General features: G+C 41.8%; 5 protein-coding genes across 11 annotated transcripts; 2 read left to right on the top strand and 3 right to left on the bottom strand.

Moving 5' to 3' along the window:
• Positions 1-116: 116 nt before the first annotated feature.
• Positions 117-5152, bottom strand: LOC139774451 (RUN domain-containing protein 1). The gene is made up of 10 exons (XM_071709714.1): positions 4902-5152; positions 4598-4797; positions 4222-4315; positions 3985-4146; positions 3278-3458; positions 3107-3201; positions 1873-2694; positions 1590-1687; positions 1381-1475; positions 117-1314 (listed from the first exon to the last, which is right to left on the bottom strand). The coding sequence occupies exons 1-10, from the start codon at positions 4902-4904 to the stop codon at positions 1208-1210; spliced, it is 1857 nt and encodes a 618-aa protein (XP_071565815.1). The 5' UTR covers positions 4905-5152; the 3' UTR covers positions 117-1207.
• A 51-nt stretch (positions 5153-5203) lies between these two features.
• Positions 5204-11458, top strand: Muskelin (muskelin 1). Of its 3 annotated transcripts, none has more exons than XM_071709706.1 (12): positions 5204-5661; positions 5841-5910; positions 5974-6116; positions 6192-6396; positions 6468-6660; positions 6739-6974; positions 7448-7728; positions 7865-8033; positions 8147-8353; positions 8510-8701; positions 8846-9088; positions 9207-11458. In XM_071709706.1, the coding sequence occupies exons 1-12, from the start codon at positions 5336-5338 to the stop codon at positions 9432-9434; spliced, it is 2493 nt and encodes an 830-aa protein (XP_071565807.1). In that variant the 5' UTR covers positions 5204-5335; the 3' UTR covers positions 9435-11458. The 3 variants fall into 3 exon arrangements, with proteins under 3 accessions (XP_071565807.1, XP_071565810.1, XP_071565808.1); XM_071709709.1 differs by having other exon boundaries at positions 5401-5515; XM_071709707.1 differs by having other exon boundaries at positions 5444-5642.
• Positions 9772-15425, top strand: LOC139774456 (THAP domain-containing protein 2-like). 4 transcript variants are annotated; one of them, XM_071709723.1, is made up of 6 exons: positions 9772-9890; positions 14233-14348; positions 14526-14691; positions 14769-14811; positions 14987-15058; positions 15146-15221. In XM_071709723.1, exons 2-5 carry the CDS (start codon positions 14242-14244, stop codon positions 14989-14991), a joined length of 321 nt encoding a protein of 106 aa, XP_071565824.1. In that variant the 5' UTR covers positions 9772-9890; positions 14233-14241; the 3' UTR covers positions 14992-15058; positions 15146-15221. The 4 variants fall into 4 exon arrangements, with proteins under 4 accessions (XP_071565824.1, XP_071565825.1, XP_071565823.1 ...); XM_071709724.1 differs by lacking the exon at positions 9772-9890 and adding an exon at positions 13967-14079; XM_071709722.1 differs by lacking the exon at positions 9772-9890 and having other exon boundaries at positions 14183-14348; positions 15193-15425.
• Positions 11460-13826, bottom strand: LOC139774455 (transmembrane protein 64). The gene is made up of 4 exons (XM_071709720.1): positions 13463-13826; positions 12748-13366; positions 12487-12648; positions 11460-12415 (listed from the first exon to the last, which is right to left on the bottom strand). Exons 2-4 carry the CDS (start codon positions 13276-13278, stop codon positions 12251-12253), a joined length of 858 nt encoding a protein of 285 aa, XP_071565821.1. The 5' UTR covers positions 13279-13366; positions 13463-13826; the 3' UTR covers positions 11460-12250.
• Positions 15426-15511: 86 nt separating the features above from the next.
• Positions 15512-21163, bottom strand: LOC139774454 (neuroguidin). 2 transcript variants are annotated; one of them, XM_071709718.1, is made up of 4 exons: positions 20948-21163; positions 19757-20294; positions 19262-19612; positions 15512-19181 (listed from the first exon to the last, which is right to left on the bottom strand). In XM_071709718.1, exons 1-4 carry the CDS (start codon positions 20954-20956, stop codon positions 19156-19158), a joined length of 924 nt encoding a protein of 307 aa, XP_071565819.1. In that variant the 5' UTR covers positions 20957-21163; the 3' UTR covers positions 15512-19155. The 2 variants fall into 2 exon arrangements, with proteins under 2 accessions (XP_071565819.1, XP_071565820.1); XM_071709719.1 differs by lacking the exon at positions 20948-21163 and adding an exon at positions 20368-20818.
• Between the last annotated feature and the right edge of the window lie 132 nt (positions 21164-21295).

The raw sequence follows: 21295 nt of genomic DNA, 5'->3' as shown, positions 1-21295 counted from the left end.
ATCCTTCAGAATTCTAGGAAGGAATTGATTGTCGCTTAAATTAAAACTATATGTAATGTGTTATATTAATTATTCTAATAGGGAAATTGCCCAGGGATTATGTTATAATTACGTCGTTCCTTGCATCATAAGTATATTTTCTGTAACTATATGTGCTTTCCTCTATCCGTCTTTCTATCTGCTTATGGAACAAATTTAAAATAATTCATTATTTTTTTTTATAAAAAGCAGGTTTGGAGGGTTTGCACATCTCGTATATACATATTACATTATCGCTAATTTACGTGTTTACATATACATATACGCCTTACGATATAAACAGTGCTCAGTGCAAGTCTCTAGTTGCGATTATAATATTACGTATCTCTTTGGAACGCTTCCTCCTTTCATAAATGCATCATAAATATAGTGATACTTGGCGCAAATGTGCAAAATATGGAATGGCTCTTTTTCGAAGTGACTAGCTTCGATTCAGTTCTTGCATCTTTAACACGTCAGGCAACGCGTTGCATTTACATCTGTACTGCGGTGGAAAATATCTCGATAGATACAATATAAATTTCGATTAAGGTCTAATTAAAATATGCAAACTATATGTATATATTACCTATCGTTCAACAAGCAAAAACAAAAGCACATTTGTACATTTACAACTCATCTATACAAATACTGATGATGCCTTAGAAAGTAAATAATCATTACATCTATTAGTTATTGCAATTCAACTCTCTAAATGCATTTGATATAGTGAACACTTAGGGACTCTAAGAAAAGAAATGTTTTTGCGGTATCGATACTTTAAACGGTTCTTTACGTGTTCGTATACAGCGTGAGTTTCTAAAAACGGAGCACTTAAATATTTCTCTTGGATTAAAAGTACCAAGACAATGTTATAAGATATTGATTCAGATGGTTTTAAAAATTCAATTTACATTTAGTAGAAACGTTATTTCATTAGAGACTTCGATAACTCTGAAAGAGCTCAACACATTCGAGCGTTTGTATTTAAATTACTTTCACATCTCTCTCGACGCGTTTCTGAACTCGAGAGAACTAATTAAGTATTCTATTTTTAGTGACTCTACTTGCATACCGTTATCCCTCACTTGTACATATTGGCTTATGTTACAGAAAATACTGAAAGTATATATACGGTTTACATCCTACATTGTCATTTGCATGAGACGATAATGACAAGATTGTACAATCAAAATGCGTCCTTTATATTCTGAAACTGTCGCACCGCCAAGTCCACCGGCAAATCGAATTTGTAACTGGTAAGGCGATCCAAGGTGTGAAACGCGTCTTGGAAACCTGGAAGTTTCGTTATGAAAAATGCAATTCCACTTTGCGGTATTAATTATTCTAGTTGTGACGTACCTGTCTTTACAACGTAGCTCCACGAGAGGTAATAATTTTCCAGAAGATATTGGCATTGCAGAATCAACTTTAACCATATCACGAGTTTATTTGCGCTGAAAATGACGGTTATTCACCAAATTAGCTGTTACTTATAATTAGCAGCTATATAACGAATATAGCTATCAATTTTGATAGCTTGACTGCGACACAATCGCGTTATTACTCACTTCAAAGCTGCACATACGAATGCCTTGAAATGCGAGTCGTAACTTCGTTTGTATGGACTGTGAGAAGCGATGATGTTACCTATAGTCGTCAGTAAACTCTAAACGGGCAAGACAAGAAGAAAAATTAAAACATACGAAGATACAATAGCAGTTCAGTTTGCAGAATGTCCAAGAAATTGTATAGAGGAGAATGGTCTTCGGAAATTATTACAACGATCAGAATTCTACTGTTATAGTTTCCTAGATATTCTGGATGTCTCGCTTGGAGGCGAAAATAGTCTACCTGTTTCGAGGAGGCTATTCTCCCGGCCGCGAGGTCCAGGTTGAAGCTCTGCGACAGCTTCTGCGCGGGGCTGGAATTGTAACGGCGTCCGTTTTTGATCTCATAGTATTTCAGTATCAATTCCCAGGCGTGCATGAAATTCGCCGACGTGATACCGCGCTGCGGGAAGCAGCCGACAAACGGCACCACGCTGGACCCGGAACGCAGCACATCCGCGGTCAGGCCGTGCTGCATGAGATCCCTGACCGAGGTGGCAAGATGCTTCCTCACGGCGGACGTGAGCTTCGCATTCGCGTGCGACGCCGAGTCCGAGTCGGACGTGTAGTCGTTCTCATTGTCGTCGATATCATCGACATCCTCCTCGTCGTCGGCATGCCTCTGCTGCTGTTGCTGCGACGTTTCCGCGATCGTCTCGAGCACGTGCTCCACGGCGATGTCCAGTCGGGTACGCAGATCGCGCCAATTATGCACCGGGTTCTTACCGGCAAAGTTCCGTCGCATCCGTTCGCTGCCACAACCCAACTGCGACATCAGGAACATGTGCAAAAGCGCGACCACCTTACGCACGGTGTTCAAGGTCCTAGTTTGATTGGCGGCACCTGCTTCATCCTGGATGGGTCTCCCACGGTCAAAGCGCCGCTTGGAGCCAAAGGTGGCCGACGAGGTGCCGGAACCGCTAGCGTGTACCGGACACCCGCACGTACACGCTAAAGTCTCCGTGCTGACTTCGCCTTGAAGGTAGTTTATGAAACGCTCCAGATCGGCGATCTGCGTCTTGAGTTGGCAGACCAGCTGCTCCTTCATCTTCAATGGGCTGACGATCTATCATATAATCATATCATGGATGTATGCATTGTTTCTCTCTCAGATGACAACAAATAGCGTGCTACGTAAATTATCCCAAAAGCACCGGATCCTTACAACCACAGTTCATTAAGTATTAATTTGAAAATTATTTTTCTGTAGGAAGAATCGCTTTTTCAATCTTTGACATTATATTTCTATAAGTGAATTCTGAATTAGACTCTTATTAAAGTCTACATATTATAAAATCAATTAAAGTATACAGTTTAATCTATTTTTCCTCTAGGAAACATAGTTTGTTTCTTATTTTCGATCGTTAATTAATCGAAAATTATATTTATCGATTAAGGAGAAGTTCATGTTTCAAATCAACACAAAGGGACATCGAATAGTTTTGGGGGTGTAGATCTCGAGATCGCTTTAAACGTACTTGACTTATGGCATAATCGACTTGCCACCTAAGATCGTCCGCCGGTAATTTGCACAGATCGTCGACGTTGAAGTTCAACTTCTCTTTCAAATGACCTGTGAACAGCGGTTGTTTTACTTTCTGTTCCCTTGCAATACAGATTTCTGATTACTGATTTCTTATAGCACTTACTGATTATAATATTTTGTCTCTCCAGAATAACGCTCTGTGGTAGATCGGCGTCGCCCGTCTCGTACGCGTATTGTTCCAGATCCTCCAACTGAGATTTCAACTGGCTTATCAGTTCTCTCTGTTTTGTCCGTTGCAATGCCATTTTGGATTCGACTTCCGCGTCAGTGATTACACCAGTCACCTACAGTTACGTTACATCCGACGCGATTAAAGAGCTATCGAGTAATCGAGCAGCTGTTAAATAAATTGCTGTGGAAAAACACTCCTCTACGTAATCGCTGTAGCTAAAAAAAGCTTAGAAAATTGCAACAAACAACACAAGCTATTATCCACGATCTAAATTAACTACGCATGGAGCAAAGGATCAGATGCGTGAAGGTATTAAAATAAAATGGAAAAAATAGAGAAAAAAATGTGTGGAAAACTTTTATTGCACATTCAGAGATAGTATAAAAGAGCAGAAGACATAAATATAATTTAGATCTTAAACAAATAACACAACAAGATAAAAAAAGAATAAAATATAAAAACGCCTTAACAATGACTAGATGTAAGGCAAACGATAAAAAAGCGTCAAAGCCACAAAAACGTTGCCAAACAAAGCAATAAAAAAATGTCAAGGATATCATAAGGCAACAAGAGTACCATAGAAAATTGGCTTATGCCGAAAAATTGCGCGGAAAATTTGCTTTTTAGATGTGGCTTACATCATAGGATACGGGGGAGATTGGCGTGACAGATCCGCTCTCTAATAATAAGCTATTCGGAACGTCCGGTATTCCCCTAAATGCAAATTCCTCCAACTCCTTGAGCAACGTCTCCTTCTCGCTGGCCGGCGCATCCACGATTTGTCGAAGACGAAACTGAACCTGTACATGGATTTCATTAATTGACGAACAAGGAGGTGACGATTGCAAAGCGAACTTCACTTTTGATCGTCTCACCTGAGCAAAGTGGGTGGTTAACGCTATCAAAGACGAGTTGAGCATCTCCTGTTCTTCCTCCAGCAGTTTCACCCTCTCCATGTCATACGCGAGGCTAGCGAAGAACAAGAATTATCTTATCTATAATGTTTGACAATTATTGAACGCAGCTTTGATACAGTCGTGTCTGCTTTTTGCTCAATATAAAATCTTTATATTGAGCAATATAATGGATAAAATTGTTATACGAAGCAATTGCAATATGTAATGATAGTAAAGCTCATGTTATTCTTTCAAAATATATGTTCTCGTGAGAATGGCTTATACTGGGCTTTACCGCAGAACATATGTTCTTAGGAAAGAGCGAAAGGACGAAACTGATACTTGGTCGACGTACTTCTCCACGTTGGCGTTGACGTATTTGTATTCGTCCGCGAACTCATTGTCGCCGTCGTTGGCGCCGACCGGGGCCCACCTCTCCCCGGACGGTCTGCTCTCGCTGCTCTCGTCCGAGTTCTCGACCTCGTCGCTCTCGCAGTGCCGCCGCTCGCCGTCCATCGTCTCCTTGTCGTTGTCGCACGCCAACTCGCCTACCTCCTGCTCGGCAAGGAACAATACACGGGCATATTGATCTGCGGATCCGTCGTGTCGCGAGGCCGCGACACTCGTGGTTGTGTCGCGTCGTCCACGTATGTACGTACCATGACGAGGGGTTCCCGGCACGGCCCGCGCGGCCGTTCAGCGTACGATTTGCCGAATTCGAGCCGGAACGAGCGTCTAAATCCCAGACTCCTCTCTCATATCTAGACCATTATTAATTGACCACCTGCGCACGTGTACGACCGAGACGCCCGCGCCCGTGCCCGCGCCCGCGCCACGGACGTCAGACGTCAGTGGTACAGGTCCGCGCAAAAGCGTGCAGAGCGTGCTCCGCGATCGCTCAAACCCACGGACTGGACTGGCACGGGGCCCACGGGCTCGCGCATTCATGCGCGGACAGCTGACGACACGTCAAAAGACAGAGATACGTGCGATAAGACACTTCCTTCAATCCTTCGTCGCACAATGCGCCGGGCAGCGGGCAGGGACAGTGCAGGGGGAAACGTAAAAATGAGAGCGAGAGAGACAGCAGATAATGTGCATCTCTCTCCAAGAGCGAGAAAGACAACCGCTTGACGACCAATCAGCGCCTCCGAAATTTCATCTCCGCTTGAGTTCGAGCTCGAGTAATCGAATTGGAGCTTGGAGTAGTTGGAGAGTTTGGAGTTTGGAGACTCGGATCGGATCGGACAGATCGGACTCGGAGCGCTCGCAGGTATCCCCGAACGTTGAAGGTTATGTCAATTGTGTAACATGGCGTCGAGCGAGAGTGGTGATTTTCAAAAGGTGTTGGAGTATCGGATTTACAAGTGCTCCAGTTATTCTTCCTGTTACATACCCGAGTGAGTGCCCCCGACGTCCGTAAGTCCACTCGTATCGTCGAGAAACGGTCGGGGAACCCGTCGTCGACCGACCGCAATTTTCTAACCTAAAAACGGGAACGTTCCGCGGAAGCCGCCTCGCGCGTACAATATGCGGGTTAAAATCGCGACAGCGAGGTTTATTCGTTACCGTTCATACACCCCGAACATCTTTTTCAGAAATATTATCGTCGATATACCATCGGATCAGTCCTCGCGTTGGTCCTCCGACATCGACAATCATCCTCAGGTACGTATCGCACATCGCCGCTCCTCTCGTCGCGTCACTTACCTCGCCGATTGTGCGTTTCAGTTTCTCATCCTCAAGCTTCAAAGTCCTTCCGTCGTCAAGTACATTACTTTTGGCAAATATGAGAAAACCCATGTATGTAATATAAAGAAATTCAAGATATTCGGCGGATTGGAACCCGAGAATATGATGGAACTCCTCGAAAGGTTTGCCGACGATTGCTCTCTCCACGAGCCAATTGCTTCGTTCTTTACCTAACCAGAATGTTTCATTCGTTTCAGCGGACTGAGGAACGATTCCATCCCAGAGACCTTTGATCTCAAGCATGTTTTGGGAAACGAAGGGAATTACTTTCCTATCCGATACATAAAGGTTCTTCCGCTGCAGTCGTGGGGTCCCAGCTTCAACTTTTCTATATGGCACATTAGATTAACCGGTATCAATGACCCCAAGATCGTAAAGCCTTGTCTTGAGTGGTTCAATATGGTAAATGCGTCATCGAGCATATGAGATATAAAGCACTCTGAAGTGAAACTAATGGATCTTTCGTATTGTAGTATCGGCAGAAGGAGATAATAAGACTGTGCATGAAACACTTTAGACAAATGGAACAGCCCGAAATCGTCGAGACTCTGCAGAGGGTCACCGGAGTCCCACTGGAGGATCCACGATTGTCGACGCTGTACGATCTTTTGGTTATTAAAGGCGATCACCTGCAGGCGGAACGTTTTATCAGCAACGCGCTCACGAGTAAGTCTGATGACGTAAATTCCCCTTTGTCTCGTTTTACAGCCATGAATCTTATACATTGTTGAATCCGCTTTTTAGTGGGGCTCTTAAACGATTATATCAGTGCTCAAACTTATAGAGCAATTTGGACGAAGTTATCGTGTAGCGAGCCCAAACCTGGGATGCGGGGCGGTCATCAGATGGTGCTCGATCCCACGGCTGAGTTACTTTATCTCTTCGGTGGATGGGACGGTAATCAGGATCTCTCTGACCTATGGTCCTACGATATAGAAGCCGGCAAGTGGACGCTCATATGCAAGGATACTGAAGCGGTGGTCGGTAGTGTTTCTATAAATGCGTTTTTAATCAATTTAATTCAACGCTACGACGTGGCCTGACATACCACAATAATACGCAACTGAACTCTTATCTCTCCACTACATTGCACTACATATCTCGTCCCGACAGCGTGCAAACAATGTGTTTTGTTTATTCGATATTTCTTCTCTGTTGAAGATGTCGAGTAATATTTTGAGAAAACAGAATCATTAATGAGTTTCTTTATAAATAAAGCGGATTTTTTCAAGTACGATCGTAAGATACAAAATATATAGTTATATATTACAAAATGTGAAGAGATTTTAAATAAATATAAAATAAATTCCGCACTTATGTGTCTTGACGATTTTTTCGTGTCGCATCTTTGATAAGTAATTTAATTTAATTTAAAATGTTTTGTCTACAAATTGTCAGATCACGTATGCCTGCTCATTTTATTTTCACACCTATCGCGATCTGTAATTCCTAGGGAGGGCCGAGCGCACGTTCATGCCACAAGATGTGCTTAGACCCGCAGAGACGGCAGCTCTTTACATTGGGCAGGTACTTAGACACGCAGTATCGTACTTGCGAGAATTTGAAGAGCGACTTTTATGTTTACGATATCGAGTCGAATAAGTGGACGCAGATCTCGGAGGACACGGGAACGATGGGTGGGCCACCGCTCGTATTTGACCATCAGATGTCAATGGACGTGGAGAAGCGAACTATCTACGTTTTTGGTGGACGAGTACTGACTCATCCAAGTAGGTAAGTTACGTTAAAAAGAGAAAGAAAAGTAGCGATTTTGTGCGCTACCTTTCAATAATATTACTTTTACGTATGATTTCGAAACTTTTTATACCTCCTCCACCTTTCTCTGACATCATTCTTCAAATTTGCGCAGTGCCGACGAACATGGTTTAATACCGGAGCCGCATTTCTCAGGACTATACTCCTATCACGTGCCGACTGGCACCTGGGTCAGACTTGCCTGTGATATCGCCGATAAACCGTATTCAAGAGACATGCCGATTTACAGATCCCGCGCTGGCCACTCCATGTTGTTTCACCCGGTTGGTATTCTCATGCTCGACTTTATTTCTTTAACACGAGAGAAATAATAATAAACAAATCGGCAAACGCGTGAAGAGATATTTGAAAAGCGGGATCTTGTTGGATCTTTTAGCGGTCCAGAAAACTATACATATTCGCTGGACAGAGAGGCAAGGAATATCTGAGCGATTTCTTCACTTACGAAGTCGATACGCAGCACGTGGAGTATATAAGCTACAACGAGTTTGGCACGACGAAGGATTCTAATCACGTTCCCGCGGCCGGATTCACGCAGAGAGCGACCATCGATCCTGAACTCGGCGAGATTTACGTTCTATCGGTTTGTATCTCACTTAGCGATCTTTAATTTGAAGCGTAATTAATATGTGAAATTTGTAATTATTATAGGAATCTTCACGATTATATGAATTATTTGTAAATGATTAATTTATTATAACTTGATATAACAATATATATATATAACAATATTTTTTAGGGTTTGAGCAAGGACAAGGATAAGAGGGACGACAATGTGCAAAATTCCTTTTGGGTGTACAATATTCAAAACAGCAAATGGTCTTGTATATATCGTAACGAGAACGTCGGTGAAAAATACTGGAGTAAGATGCAAGATTATGAACCGTGCCCACGATTCGCGCATCAGCTTGTTTACGATCACACTAGAAAGGTACGTTGTGACAAATTATGACAAATCTTTATTTGACATTTAAATAAATTCATTTTAATTGTGCCTTTTTATTACTGTATTAAATAAAATGAGTACCGTTTGACGATAGATTCAATAATATTTCACAAATCATTTCCTCGTTAGGTTCATTTCCTGTTCGGCGGCAACCCAGGCAGATCTTGCCTTCCAAATTTGAGACTCGACGATTTTTGGCAACTAGAACTGCGCCGACCCACGGCCGAGCAGATTCTGAAAAAATGCAAACTGATTATTAGAAAACACAAGTTCACAGAGCTCGCTCTGAGCAACAGTATAGAGGCCCTCGAATACCTGCAGACGAAGATCTTTGAGATAATCGATCACAGTGACACGCAACAAACGAAAGAGGTATATATCCATGTACATTTTTTCATTCATTTACTTCTACATGTACCATCGCGGTAACTTTTATTCGCCAAATCGTAATGTCGCCTCACTTGCTAATCGCTAGTTGCTATCTTCGCAGTTCCAACTCTTGACGTCGATCCTATTCCGGAAACAGAATAATTTAGAGGACGCCTCCCATTCGAAAACGATTTTGAACGAACTGACGACTGGCGTGGCGACGCAACAGTGCGTCAACGCGCGTGACGTACATAACTTGCGAACTGAACTTTACAACAAACTCGCAGAATTCTTCCCGGAATCGTTGACGCAGCCGCGGGCGAATCTGATCGATCTCCTGCCGTTATAATGACGCAGCGAGCGGGTCGTGAGATCTCGACGGCGGAGTATTCTCTGTTTACGCTATATGGTTCTTTCGTTCGACAATAACTTTGTTGCAATTTGTAAAGTAATCTTAATTTTTTTTGTAGATTTACGACGAGCTTCGCCACGCTTGTGGTGTGATTTATTTTTTTCTATTTTCGATACCGTATTGGGAAAAAGAATTGGTTGCAGCGTATTTCGGGTTCAACGTTAGCAGAACTGTCTCTCGCAACCCTATTTATTTCATCTTTGTTATGATATGTTTTACTGTTATAATAAGAAACTTGATTGTTAGAGTTCTTTTTTTTTATGAAACGCAAGTAGTTCTTCGAGACAAAGCACTCTACGTGTTATTTATACTTACCTACGCGACTTATTTGAGATCGACCCCCTCGGAACTTTGTGATATCGATAGCTTTCTAACGGACTGGTTAGCTGATACGTAAGTAAACTAGAGAGATCGGTTTTATATATATAATCTCTTCTATATTCTATAGCTATGTGTTTAAAATGTGGCCATAAAGTTGTTGTTGTTATTATGTTTGCTGAAATAATATATTCGTCGAATGAACAGAAGAAAAATAAGGCTAGATGATAGCGCGCTAAAAAAAGCTCCTAGTAAAGCGTCGCGATTTAACGCTTGCAAGATGTTTCATGCAACTTGACGTCACCGCGATGTACGCTATTTTCTACCAAAAGTATGTAAGCCAAGAAATTATTATATAGCTTTTCGCTAAACACGACAAATTATAGCTTTTAATCTGGAGTTTAGCGAAATACATGCGTAATTTTTTGGCTTCAAGAGACGTAATGACAAAGAAAGACAGAAAATATTATGGTCAATTTACATATAGAATTTCCTTCTTTAATTAATTGTAATCTTAAATTGTAACTAATTTAATCAGTTGTACTTAATTTAATTAATTATGATGTCGAATTATAATTAATTAAATGAGGAGATTTCGTTATTTACATATTAATTATTAGTTAAATACAGAAGAGTTTTATTGTACCGGCCATAATGTTGCTTCCAACTGAACAAAACAATTGCTTCCTTGCGTATTTCTCGCATTATCAAAGGGAACAGAAATGTTTCAGAAATAGTCAAATTGAATGAAATATCCCGTTCGTTGATCTATTTTCTCTTGTAAAATGATCTTAGATATAACAGCTCCGTATCTTTTGTTCATAATCTAAGAATAAGTTCATTCACCGGAAATGCCTTTTAACGACAAGATATGAAATCTGAAAGTGTATTATTATGACGCGAGTTAATAATCGACTTCCCCAAAGGAGCTTTCAGCTCCCTTCTAAACAATCATACACAGTATAGAATACCCGTACACGAGTAAATTTCAGAAATTGAGTTTTCGTTAGCATGTAAATATCCACGATGACAGTCATCTATTCCTGTGTCATAATTATTATCGGTGCGCTGCGCATACTTTACTGTTTGTTGACCGAAATGTATCTTGTACATATGTAATCAGTCTCTCGCGAGTTTAAAATGTTACCGAAGAGAGAGAGAGAGAGCGAGAGAGAGAGGCACACGCGAGAATGATGCAATTATATGTATAGTGTGAAACATAGAAAAGCAAAAACTAAATAGCTACTAAGAATATCCAGTCGCTCATTATCTTTGTACATATACAATTAGACGATGTAAGGAACGTCGAGACGATTTTTATAATGTGATTCCAGTTAAGTAAGTTAGATAACGGAATTGTAAAAAAGGGGAAAAAATGAATGAAGGGTATACATAGAAAAAAAGAGATATATAAAGAGTAGAGACGAAAATGTATACAGGCACAGAACGAGACGACGACGCCGCCATTCCTCTAAATATACCTATATACGAGATATATTAGACGTCTCGAAGCTGGAAGAACAGGTACATACACCCTTCTTCGCGCTTCGGGACGTGAGCGAAACGAGAAACGTCGATATACATGCATCCGAAGTTCTAGTCAGATAATAAATGTTTACAAAGTACACAGTGCAGAGAGAAAAGGACTATGAGTTTGGAATTTATTTACACGCGTAAATTCGGTTGAAGAATGACAAATTTATTACATTTTTTTCTTTGTTTCCCGTCACCGGGACGCATTCTCCTTCCAGGATTATATCGTACAGATATAATTGTATCTCTTTATATTTTATAATATAATAATGTACAAATGGAATATACAGTGCACGAGAAAAAACAACGGACAAATGCACATTAATATCATTACGTTAACAACAAATTTCGAACTATAAAGAACTGAAAGAGACCAGTAATTGATCGATAACGTTGCAAAAGGTATAAATGTAAAGTTTCAGTCTCTATCATTAATATATATATATATATATATATATATATATATATATATATATATATATATACATATATATATATGAGCAATATATAAATTATAATATGCTCTTATTGCAAGGAAGCTTTTTACATTGAATTTGCAGTTCCATCATATCCCCTTGTTCCATTCATTTTTTTTTACCAAAATATACATGCACGCATCACATGCTCTAGGAGCTTTGTTTGGTACTAAAATCACGTTAGCTTTGGTGAGACTTAAATATCTCTGACGAGTTCCTGTATAACGCCTGTATTCAAAAGCCTAAATTTCCAAAAGCACCATTGATAAAGTCTTAGCGAAATACATATCTGGAAGATACACAGAGAAGTAATAATATTAAAAATATAACAACTATGGAGAAAGAAGTCGGCTGTTGCTCGTAATAAAATTACGAACTGTCAAAATGCATATAATATTCAGTAAAAAAAAAAAAAGAAAAAAAGAATTACGTAATTAAATTCGTCAAGATTATTTTAGAGTCTGGTAGACCGTCGAGAACGTAATGAGGGGAATTCGCCATGGACGCGAGATCGGCCTCGAACAACGTCAACTGAAGCTCCTTTCGCGCTTTCTGTACAATATAAACCATCAGCGAGACTCCTACTAATATCTATAACAGTGAGAAAAATTATTCGGTTATTACTTCTTCCTGCAAAGACATTGAAGAGGTGTATGACGCACCTGGAAGCAAAATACTATATAGCCGGTCGCCGCAGTGGATCTATCCTCCAGCACATCCTGCATCGATCTCAGACTGCTGCCCAGGTAAACGTTGACCAATTGGGCGGGCAGCAAACCTATCGCGCTGGCTACGTGGTAATGAAAACCACCTATGTTACTGACCTAATCATACACACGTATAAATGTACACAACATTGTCGCGAGCCGCGTGCGGGAGTATACGCCATGTATACGGCGAAGGTGTTTCGCCGAGGTACGTACCGCAAAAATAGTGTTCTGAAGGCCAAAAGGGATCGGGGTGAGCCGCGCGAACAGCACAATCTTGAAGGCCTGGGGCCCAGATATCACGCGGAGTATCGCCCTCGCCGTGTCACTTTGTAAGAGGGCACCTATGGGTAGCCTGGTGGAGAGCAGGCCCAGAGTAACGTGAGCAATAGCTATGCCGAGATTGGCGGAGAGTATGACGATCGCCATGCCGCGCACCACGCCGAACAGGTAGCCACTGGCGACGATGAGGAACAGGTAACCGATCACGATCGGGAATGACACCACTGTGAACAAGCCTATGAAGATCACGGCGATGATCCAGGCGTTCTGATGCTCGATCCAGTACAGGAGCAGCTTTATGTAGTCTCTGCAGATGAAGACGATGGTGCCTAGGAAGGCCAGGGTCGCGATCGTGATGGCGACGTAGCATATCGAGTTTGAGCTGATGCAACCAAAGGGTATCGTCGAATTCTTGGAAGAGCGCATCCCAGTCTCAACATCGTCTATGTCAATGAGCTGGTCCATGTTTGAGTGACCCGTCTAACGTGGTCTCTAACGTTCTCCAAAGTTTATCAGTGAGCAACCAGCAACCAGCCCTTGACGGTAGCGTGCTCTTGAAAGTAAATGAGAATTAAAAAAAAAGATTAAGGATCACACAATAGATGAGTCATTTCTAGTAGATTTTATCAGAGTCGAAGATTAATTTTACCTTGTAACATCGGTCGAAGGAGGTGAATCGCTTTACACTTCGACCCATAATGCGAAGTGCACGTAAGTCTGTTTGGGAAGAACGCGAGACGTAAAATTCCGGTTGTTAAACATATTATTTGGCAACATGTCAACCGCAAACCGCACTATAATCTATTAAAAGGCGTAAAACGAAAATTGCGGAAACCCAGCGAGAAATATAAATGCAAACGTAACGATTTAACTATCGGCTTAACTGCGCATAAAGTTGTCATTAATCATTTCGCTGTGAAGAAAAAGTGTAATCTCAATCTTTTAATTAATTAATTCGATCGCTGTAAACAATTATTCGGAAGCGTGGCAAATGATCGTCAACTACGAGAATCGCACAAGATGGGAATGTCCAGGAATGTCTGCATTGAGTGCATTGCGAATGAGGTGCGAAAATAAGCCAGTAGATCGCGCACAAACACAAATTCGCGAAGTTGATTCGAAGGCAACTTCACGGAGTTGCGGCTGGTTGCGGCACGTTGTTCATTCAAGAATCAAGGACGCGCACTTCGGAGTTCGGAGCAATTTCACGATGCAGAACACTCAGTGTCCAATAGAAAGAGTCGCTTTCTGGGAACGAAAATATCGGTAGCTGAAGTTCCTAGGACACACGTTTCTGCCTGCTGCCATAGGGCTTCTGTTGGCTTGTCTAAAATTGTTTATTCAGGCATGGCCGCGACTAGCGGTATACTTCAGAGCGATCTGTCATGTAAACAAAATAACAAAGAACGTTTTTTATAGGAGGAAAGGATGCCTGTACGTTGCGCCGCTATTGGATGTGGAAATACCATGGATGTTAAGAGAAAGCCCGTGGCGCAAATTGAATTAGAGAAAGTAATGAAAATAACCTTTCATGTGTGAGTATAAGGTTAATACATTAATGTAACTTGAAAAATAAAGTAATCTTTTTCTAATTCTCGTAATTTTTATAAATCACATTTAAAAAAAAAATATTCTTGCTCTATAATTGAATGTAAACACGAACAAGTAACATTACGTATATATTTTTTATATGATATACCGCCACTTTGCAGATTTCCTTCCGATCCTGTCAGAAGAGCAGAATGGATAAGGATATTGAGACTAGAGAACAAAAATATTACCAGTAGAAGTCGTCTGTGTTCTCTTCATTTCAAGGAAGAACATATAGATCGTACGTCTTTGGTGTACGTGAGATTGAGAGAAAATGCTGTTCCACATGTAAGTGTTGGAAAAAAAAAACCAATACCATAGAACTAAAAAGAAATGAGAATTTTAATCAATATACATAATTACAGATATTTGAGGATATGTATGACAAAATGGATACAGTCGAAACAGGTGAAACAAAATAAAAATGTTTTGATAATCGATTAAAAATATTATACCATTATCAAAAGTATTTCTTTTATCAATTTTTTCTAACTTGGATTTGACTTGTTTTTTTTCTATTGATATGGTTTCAGATTTTTTTCGACAGATCTTTGTCTAATAAAATTATGTTGATTTATTTCAGCGTGAACACTACCCAAGTTTTTAAACACTCAAGTGAAGACAGAAAGTAACCTCGACCAACATTCTGTCGTTCGTAAGTTTCGCAAATTACATACTTTTGGTTGATAATGTTATGACAGGTTTATGTGCATAGAATTTAAGGAATAAATTCCATTTCCAGTTTCAAAATGTGACAAAGGAACGAACACTTCGCTTTCCTTATTGCAGAAACCAACTCAAGACAAGGGAACGAGAATCTCGCCTGAAAGAATATGGAATACGAACGCTTCGAATATGGAAGCAATTAGGAAGACGAGTAGTTTTGAGATTAAACATTTACGTAGAAGAGTACAAACGTTAAAGCAGCAAATCTGCCGAAAAGACAAGAAAATTGCGATTATGAAAACTGTTTTGGGTGAATTTGAAATAGAAGATTTAATTAATGATTAATACAAAACTTCTGAATGTATAACTTATCTTCGAGTGCCTCGATATAAGAAATATGTATATATTAGAGAAGTTGTGTTATAGCGAAAAGGTGGTAATCTTAGACATTGAAAACATTTTATTCAGTCAGTAAGAAGCATTCTACATGATGATAATAATAATCATAGTATAATCCGTGATAATAATAATAATTAATAATAATAATTCATTCGTAATAACCACAATTTTTAAATGTACAAGGTAAACTTTCTCTGTCTCACCTTTTATTTCTCTCTCGCTCTCCGTTCTCACAATCTCTCTCGCTCACACGTTGAGAATTGTCATTTATATAGTGTACATAAAATTACAGAAAAATTCACCAATATATAAATCAAACGTCGTTACTCTTCAAAGACTATGAATGTAGTCAATAAGTCATCCCTATCATCATTCCGTCTCTGCTGCAAAGATACTTCTTGATACTTTTCTTTCTTTCCTTTTTCTTTTTTTTCTTTTTTTTCAGTTCGGCATTCGGCAGCGTTGTTGGATTTGAAGGACTACTCTTTTAAAAGTCCGCAGCGGCAACGCTCTCGCAATATCTTCCTAATATATATTTGTACATTTGTAGGTCCTTTCCTTATAACCCTGGGAAACACGGGATCCAACGGGAATCGAGTTAAATGCTCGAGTTAACGACCAATTAAACATCAAATTCTAATTCAATCATTATCCCGTGCTGAATAGGTCTGGGATGGATTGAAACATTTTAAACGTCAACTGGATTTCTTTCTTACAAGTCGTTCAAATCATCGGAAAATGAAAAACGGAATGGAGATCCGCTCTAGATCTACAATTCTTTTTTTAATGAATTTTCGATCATCGCAGGATCGCAGTCCAAGGAAGTCCTATGATTTACTGTAAAATTACACCTGCGTCTCCTAGGGTTAATATAGATTGGCGAGAGTGTTCTAAGGCGAATAAATCCACTGTACATACATCCTTCAACAAAGTCTTCGGTGGAAATACGTTCCGTAAAAAAACGTCGGCGTAAAGAATCCGAGTTCGTAACAACAACGGAGCGAGCGCGACCGCTACGGAGTTTTTTATTCTCTTTTTTCCCGTATTACTGTAAATCCATATTACTATTGATTTGAGGTAGTGTATTCAATGTAATCCTATTACCTTGCTGCTATATGTTGCGTGTGTGGATATGTTGTGTGTCGTATGAATACTCCTTCGCGCATCTATCACACTTGCGGCCGCAAGCCCGAAGAAACCGTGTGTCGTTTAATCTACGTATAAAAAAGTCCAGTGTATCGCAGGATGCTGTTTCGTGGAGCGTACGAATGCAAAGTGTTTCGAGGCCTATTGCAAAATATCGTTATCGGCATATCGTACCGGCAGTAATCGAAATCTTACTGGGCGATTATGAAGGTGCGTTGATCGACGTATACATATGTATATATATAGATATATCTTTTTCCGGGCTCGCAGCTCGCGCTGGTCATAGGTGTGCTTCACAAAATTATCGTCTATATGCAATGGAGTATGAGGAAGCCGAACGTCGGACAAATTCCATTTCAATCCCGATTTTCTTTTCTTTTTTTTTTCTCTCTGTCTTTCTCTTTTGCGCGCGCGCGCTCGGGAAATCAATCCCGTATTAATAACGCGCGCGTGTGTCTCTTCAAAAGCGTTGGATGTTCCGCGAAAAATCCGTCCGCAATTCGGCGTTTTTCAATTTCATTTTTTTTTTTAAATACCAAATACGACAAGGCTGCTGACATTAGGCTTGCTAGCACTTTGTAAATAATGCCCAGCGATTGTGCTATTTTGTTTAAGTTTCTCTTTAACTATTATCTCATGAATAATCATTATCACATTTTTTCTTTTTTTTTTCTCCTTTAATTAATCGTCTTCACAGATCGTCGAGGAGAGGGGGAGGCGTGTAACACATCCGTCGGCGCCGCGCCAAGTTGGCTCAATCTATGAACACTTCTGTAAAAAATATAATATCTATGGATGGTTGAGCCCTTGGCCAGCATACGCAGCGAACCGAGTTAAGTTGCCTCTCGCGAGGGCAAACAGGGACGGGTGGCATCACTTCTGCAGGGAATGAGCAATGTGGCTATATAACGCATATATCTAACGTACGTATTCTCTGCATAGAACAATATGTGTCGCTCAACTTCGCTACTTTAAAGGAACATTTCCACCCGGGGAGCGCCGCGACGAAGCGAGGCGCCCCGCGTCTAACAACGTTAAGAAAAAAAAAATGCAACCTATTTGAGGGGAAGAAAACCACAACTGACAATGCGATTCTCAGCCCCCCTCCCGCGCGCACACGATTTGATTGTATACATATATATATATACATATATATATATATATATATCCTATTTATCAGGCTTGCAGAAGTGATTTTCGCCCGGAGTCTTCGTTCGTTCGTTCGTTCGTTTGTTCCTTCGTTCGTTCACTTTCTATCCGTTAGTGTGTGCGATATGACACAGGCTCCCCCTCTCTCTCCCTCTGAGAAATCAAACAAACAATCAATCGAAATGAAATCTGAGAACATGACGACAATTTTGAATTTTGACACGCTCGTGTTATCCTTATATTACCATCAATATAAGTTTAACGACTTAAAACCAACGCAAAAACAACAGATATACAATGCACAAGTACATTGTAATAATAAAAGACAAATGAGACTTAACGTAAAAACATGACTCACATTCAAAATGTTTGTAATAGCCTCAACAGTTTCACCAGGGGAAAAACACAAACGAAACATACATATAATATAGTAAAACTAGTAACTACTTCACTACTCTAAGACAGCGAGAAAATCCTAAGACATGCGATATCGACGAAATATCGTTTTTTGCTTCTTTTCCTCTTTTTTTCGCTTGTTTCTTTCCAAAAATGTTTTCCGAAAAGCTTGCTTTCAAAGATTGCGCCGAGTGCGTGCAGTTTCCTAAAGAACTTTTTTTCCTCTTTTGTTTCCTTCTCTTTCTTTTTTAAATCTTGAGTTTTATGACCGGCGGGCGTTTTTGCTATGTGAATGTCTTGTGATTTTTACGCTTTTCGTTAACAATTAATTCAATATCGTCTCTCCTGCTATGTTTACTGATTTCCTCCTCCCTTCGTTCATTTCTATATAGCCGGAGAATATTTCAAAATAAAGCAGAGGAATGTTCTGCTTTCAACTTTTACGTGTAATTCACAATTTTCAATCCTGGAGCCGTTAAGTCCGCGCTACTCGATCCAACATTACAATACAATATTACGCTATTACGACACATAATTTCCATTTAAGCTCGTATGTGCCATCGTTACCTCGACGTTGTTTCTCACCGCATTCACGCTCACCGTGGAATACAGTTTTTCTTTTTCTCGATGGATCTCTCGTCTCTCAACTCCACAGATCAAAATTGATCTCTCAGACAACAGTTAAAGATTAAAATCATTATTAACTAGAATTATCAATTACACGACCATTAGTATGTCTTATACAGTAATAAATTACCATCGTGCTATTTTTACTCCACCGTCGACACACGTTGTCATTTTTTTTTTATTACTAGATGTTACGATGTTATCTTTAGCTTAACTTAATAACGATTATTAGTGGCATCTGCTTTTGTTTCGAAGAAGAAGTCGAGTAAATTTATTTTTCTTTTTTTTTACTTTTTACCTTAATCGTTAATGCTGTAATGAAACCCGGGGTCTCGTCCAAAGTCCCAGAGTCGTCTCTTCATCATGCTCTTAGTGATGCCGTTTTTTCTTGAAACCTGCAACGTAAATTTTCGATTTTAGCACCCTGTCTCGCCGACGCATTCGCGTAGAGCTACTACGGCGAGAGGTCTCTTACTCTTTTTAGCTTTGCCCTTCCTCTGAGCTTTTCTCTTCTTAGCGGTCTTGGTGGATGACTCCCCGAAAGTGGTGATCTCGTCGCCGAGAGTGCCCAGAGTCGTCATCTGGCGACGTCTATGCTTCTCCTGCTTGGTGACGGGCAAACGCGTCATGTAATTCTCCTCGTACTCGGTCTTCCGCTTGTCCTCGCGCACCAGAATCGCTCGCTTCTCGCCCAGACCTTGGCTGTCCTCCACAGGCGCGTCCAGATACTCCTCCTTCAGTTCCCGCAACACCGTATTTGACACGACGCGTCTGCGAGCTCTCTCGCCGGCCTTGCGAATCTTCTCCGCCATTGTTTCGTCGCCATCTGGAGAAATTACAACTTGTGATTGATTAACGAGCAAACGAGAGAAGAGAGATAAAAAATAATTCAAGCATATGTAAGCTATGTGTAAAAATTGTCAACAAATTATGTAAAGTTATGAAAATTTTGTCAAAATCGGGAACTGACCATAATGCACCGCGGCGAGTTTCGGCGGCACGTAAACGTTAGATTTCCTGGACTGCTGCGTCGTTGACTTGACACCGTCCGCATCCTCCTCCTGATCGCTGTCCGAGTCCTCGCTGTCAAACTTGGCGACCAACGCGTCGGGATTCGCCCTGAAGTTGCTGGGATCGTCGCTGTTGATGGTGCCGGTCACCGCCGTCTTGACGAGCTTATCTATTTGGTACTTAAGCTTGTGGTCTATTGGTCGGATTTTCTCTAGGACAGTCCTGATCTCGATCAGACGGTCGATCGACGGGTCGCCCTCGATACGCTCGCCGGAGCATTTTCTCAGGACGACGTAGGTCAGGTTGATGAGATACGAGAGCAGCATGTGGTACTTCATCTCTAGGAAGCTGAGGCCCTTGTCCGTGGAGATCTCGCCGTTCTTCACGCGCACCAGCATGTTGTCCACGAGCTGGTTCACCTGGAGGACGTTGGCGTTCATCTCCCCCAGCAGGCGGAACGCCTGCGGCAGGTCCCTCTGCTCCATCTCGTCGATAGCCTGCGAGGGGAAACGAATCGTTAAAAAAGACCAGTCAAAAATCACAATAACAATAGTCCCCTCCGAGTCTTACGATCATCGTCGGGCCCGTCGGGGTGCGGGCGCGCGGGATACTCGCGGGGGAATCGGAGCGCGTCGCGCGTCGTTTATTTACGTCGCACTGTCGCAGGTCGTTCCCGCGCGCATAGGCGCATAGGTTAAGCGGAGACGAAACCGCCGGGACGTTCTCCTCGCGTAACGCCCACGCGAGCGGCGGGTCTCGCGCGGTACGCGGCGGCCCCGTGTGGGCGAGTGCGGCGGGTATCGCGTACGTCCCGGTTACCGCGGCGTTTCATTCAGAAAAACGGTCGGCGCGGCGAATCCCATGCGTGGAAACGCGCTCGACGGGCGATTTCGACGGTAATTACGGCGAGAAACTCGCCCCGGGCCGCTGCGGTGCCCCGGGAAAAATGTCCGCCCGGGACCGAAGGCACGGGGAAAAAAGCGCAATAATCTGCTGCCATCTTTCCTATTTACTAATGGATGACAGCGGAGGGAAAAAAAAAAAAAACAATCAAAAATTCCCGACGGCGACACGGGCAGAAAAACGCGGCGGATACCGCGCGGCGCGGCCAAATTACGCGGCGATAACGCGCGGACGGCACGCCACTCACCTGCACCATGCTTCCGCGTGAAAAATCAGCCGGACAGACGCATATCCAAACAACGTAACTTGTAATTAAACGAGTCCCCACGTGGGACGATATTTTCCTTTTCGGGGGGGTATATTTTTTCGCTCGGAAAAGTCTGGTCAGCCGAGCGACCGTCGCGCGAGTTCCTAGGGTCCGCGTGCCGACGCGGACCGCTCCGCCTCCACGCGCGATCGGCCTCGCGCGATTTTTCCGGCTCCGCGAGATGACGGACGCCCGACGTTCGTCGGCCGAGAGAATCTCGTTTCGTGGCTCAACGAGACTGCGCTTCCGGTCGAGCGACGAGGGCTAGGAGCGGCGCCATCTTCGAAA

This window comes from Temnothorax nylanderi, unplaced genomic scaffold, assembly GCF_030848795.1.
Source record: "Temnothorax nylanderi isolate EJ_2023f unplaced genomic scaffold, tnyl_v1.0 TNYL_tig0081_pilon, whole genome shotgun sequence".
NCBI lineage: Eukaryota > Metazoa > Arthropoda > Insecta > Hymenoptera > Formicidae > Temnothorax > Temnothorax nylanderi.
Note: the sequence above shows the minus strand (reverse complement) of the source record. Positions and strands in the feature narration are given on the sequence as shown.

Coding starts and splice junctions, on each gene's coding strand:
- LOC139774454 (XM_071709718.1), bottom strand. Junction 19,613..19,756: donor ACTCGCCGCGGTGCATTATG/GTCAGTTCCCGA, acceptor TAATTTCTCCAG/ATGGCGACGAAACAATGGCG. Junction 19,182..19,261: donor GAAGGGCAAAGCTAAAAAGA/GTAAGAGACCTC, acceptor TTTACGTTGCAG/GTTTCAAGAAAAAACGGCAT.
- LOC139774456 (XM_071709722.1), top strand. CDS start 14,242: ATGCCTGTACGTTGCGCCGCTATTGGATGTGGAAATACCATGGATGTT. Junction 14,349..14,525: donor ATGAAAATAACCTTTCATGT/GTGAGTATAAGG, acceptor GCCACTTTGCAG/ATTTCCTTCCGATCCTGTCA. Junction 14,692..14,768: donor GAGAAAATGCTGTTCCACAT/GTAAGTGTTGGA, acceptor ACATAATTACAG/ATATTTGAGGATATGTATGA.
- LOC139774451 (XM_071709714.1), bottom strand. Junction 2,695..3,106: donor TCGATTATGCCATAAGTCAA/GTACGTTTAAAG, acceptor ATTATATGATAG/ATCGTCAGCCCATTGAAGAT. Junction 1,688..1,872: donor GAATAGCCTCCTCGAAACAG/GTAGACTATTTT, acceptor TTGCCCGTTTAG/AGTTTACTGACGACTATAGG.
- Muskelin (XM_071709706.1), top strand. CDS start 5,336: ATGTGCATCTCTCTCCAAGAGCGAGAAAGACAACCGCTTGACGACCAA. Junction 5,662..5,840: donor AGTGAGTGCCCCCGACGTCC/GTAAGTCCACTC, acceptor CATCTTTTTCAG/AAATATTATCGTCGATATAC. Junction 6,661..6,738: donor TATCAGCAACGCGCTCACGA/GTAAGTCTGATG, acceptor TCCGCTTTTTAG/TGGGGCTCTTAAACGATTAT.
- LOC139774455 (XM_071709720.1), bottom strand. CDS start 13,278: ATGGACCAGCTCATTGACATAGACGATGTTGAGACTGGGATGCGCTCT. Junction 12,649..12,747: donor TTCAGAACACTATTTTTGCG/GTACGTACCTCG, acceptor GTGTATGATTAG/GTCAGTAACATAGGTGGTTT. Junction 12,416..12,486: donor ATATAGTATTTTGCTTCCAG/GTGCGTCATACA, acceptor TCACTGTTATAG/ATATTAGTAGGAGTCTCGCT.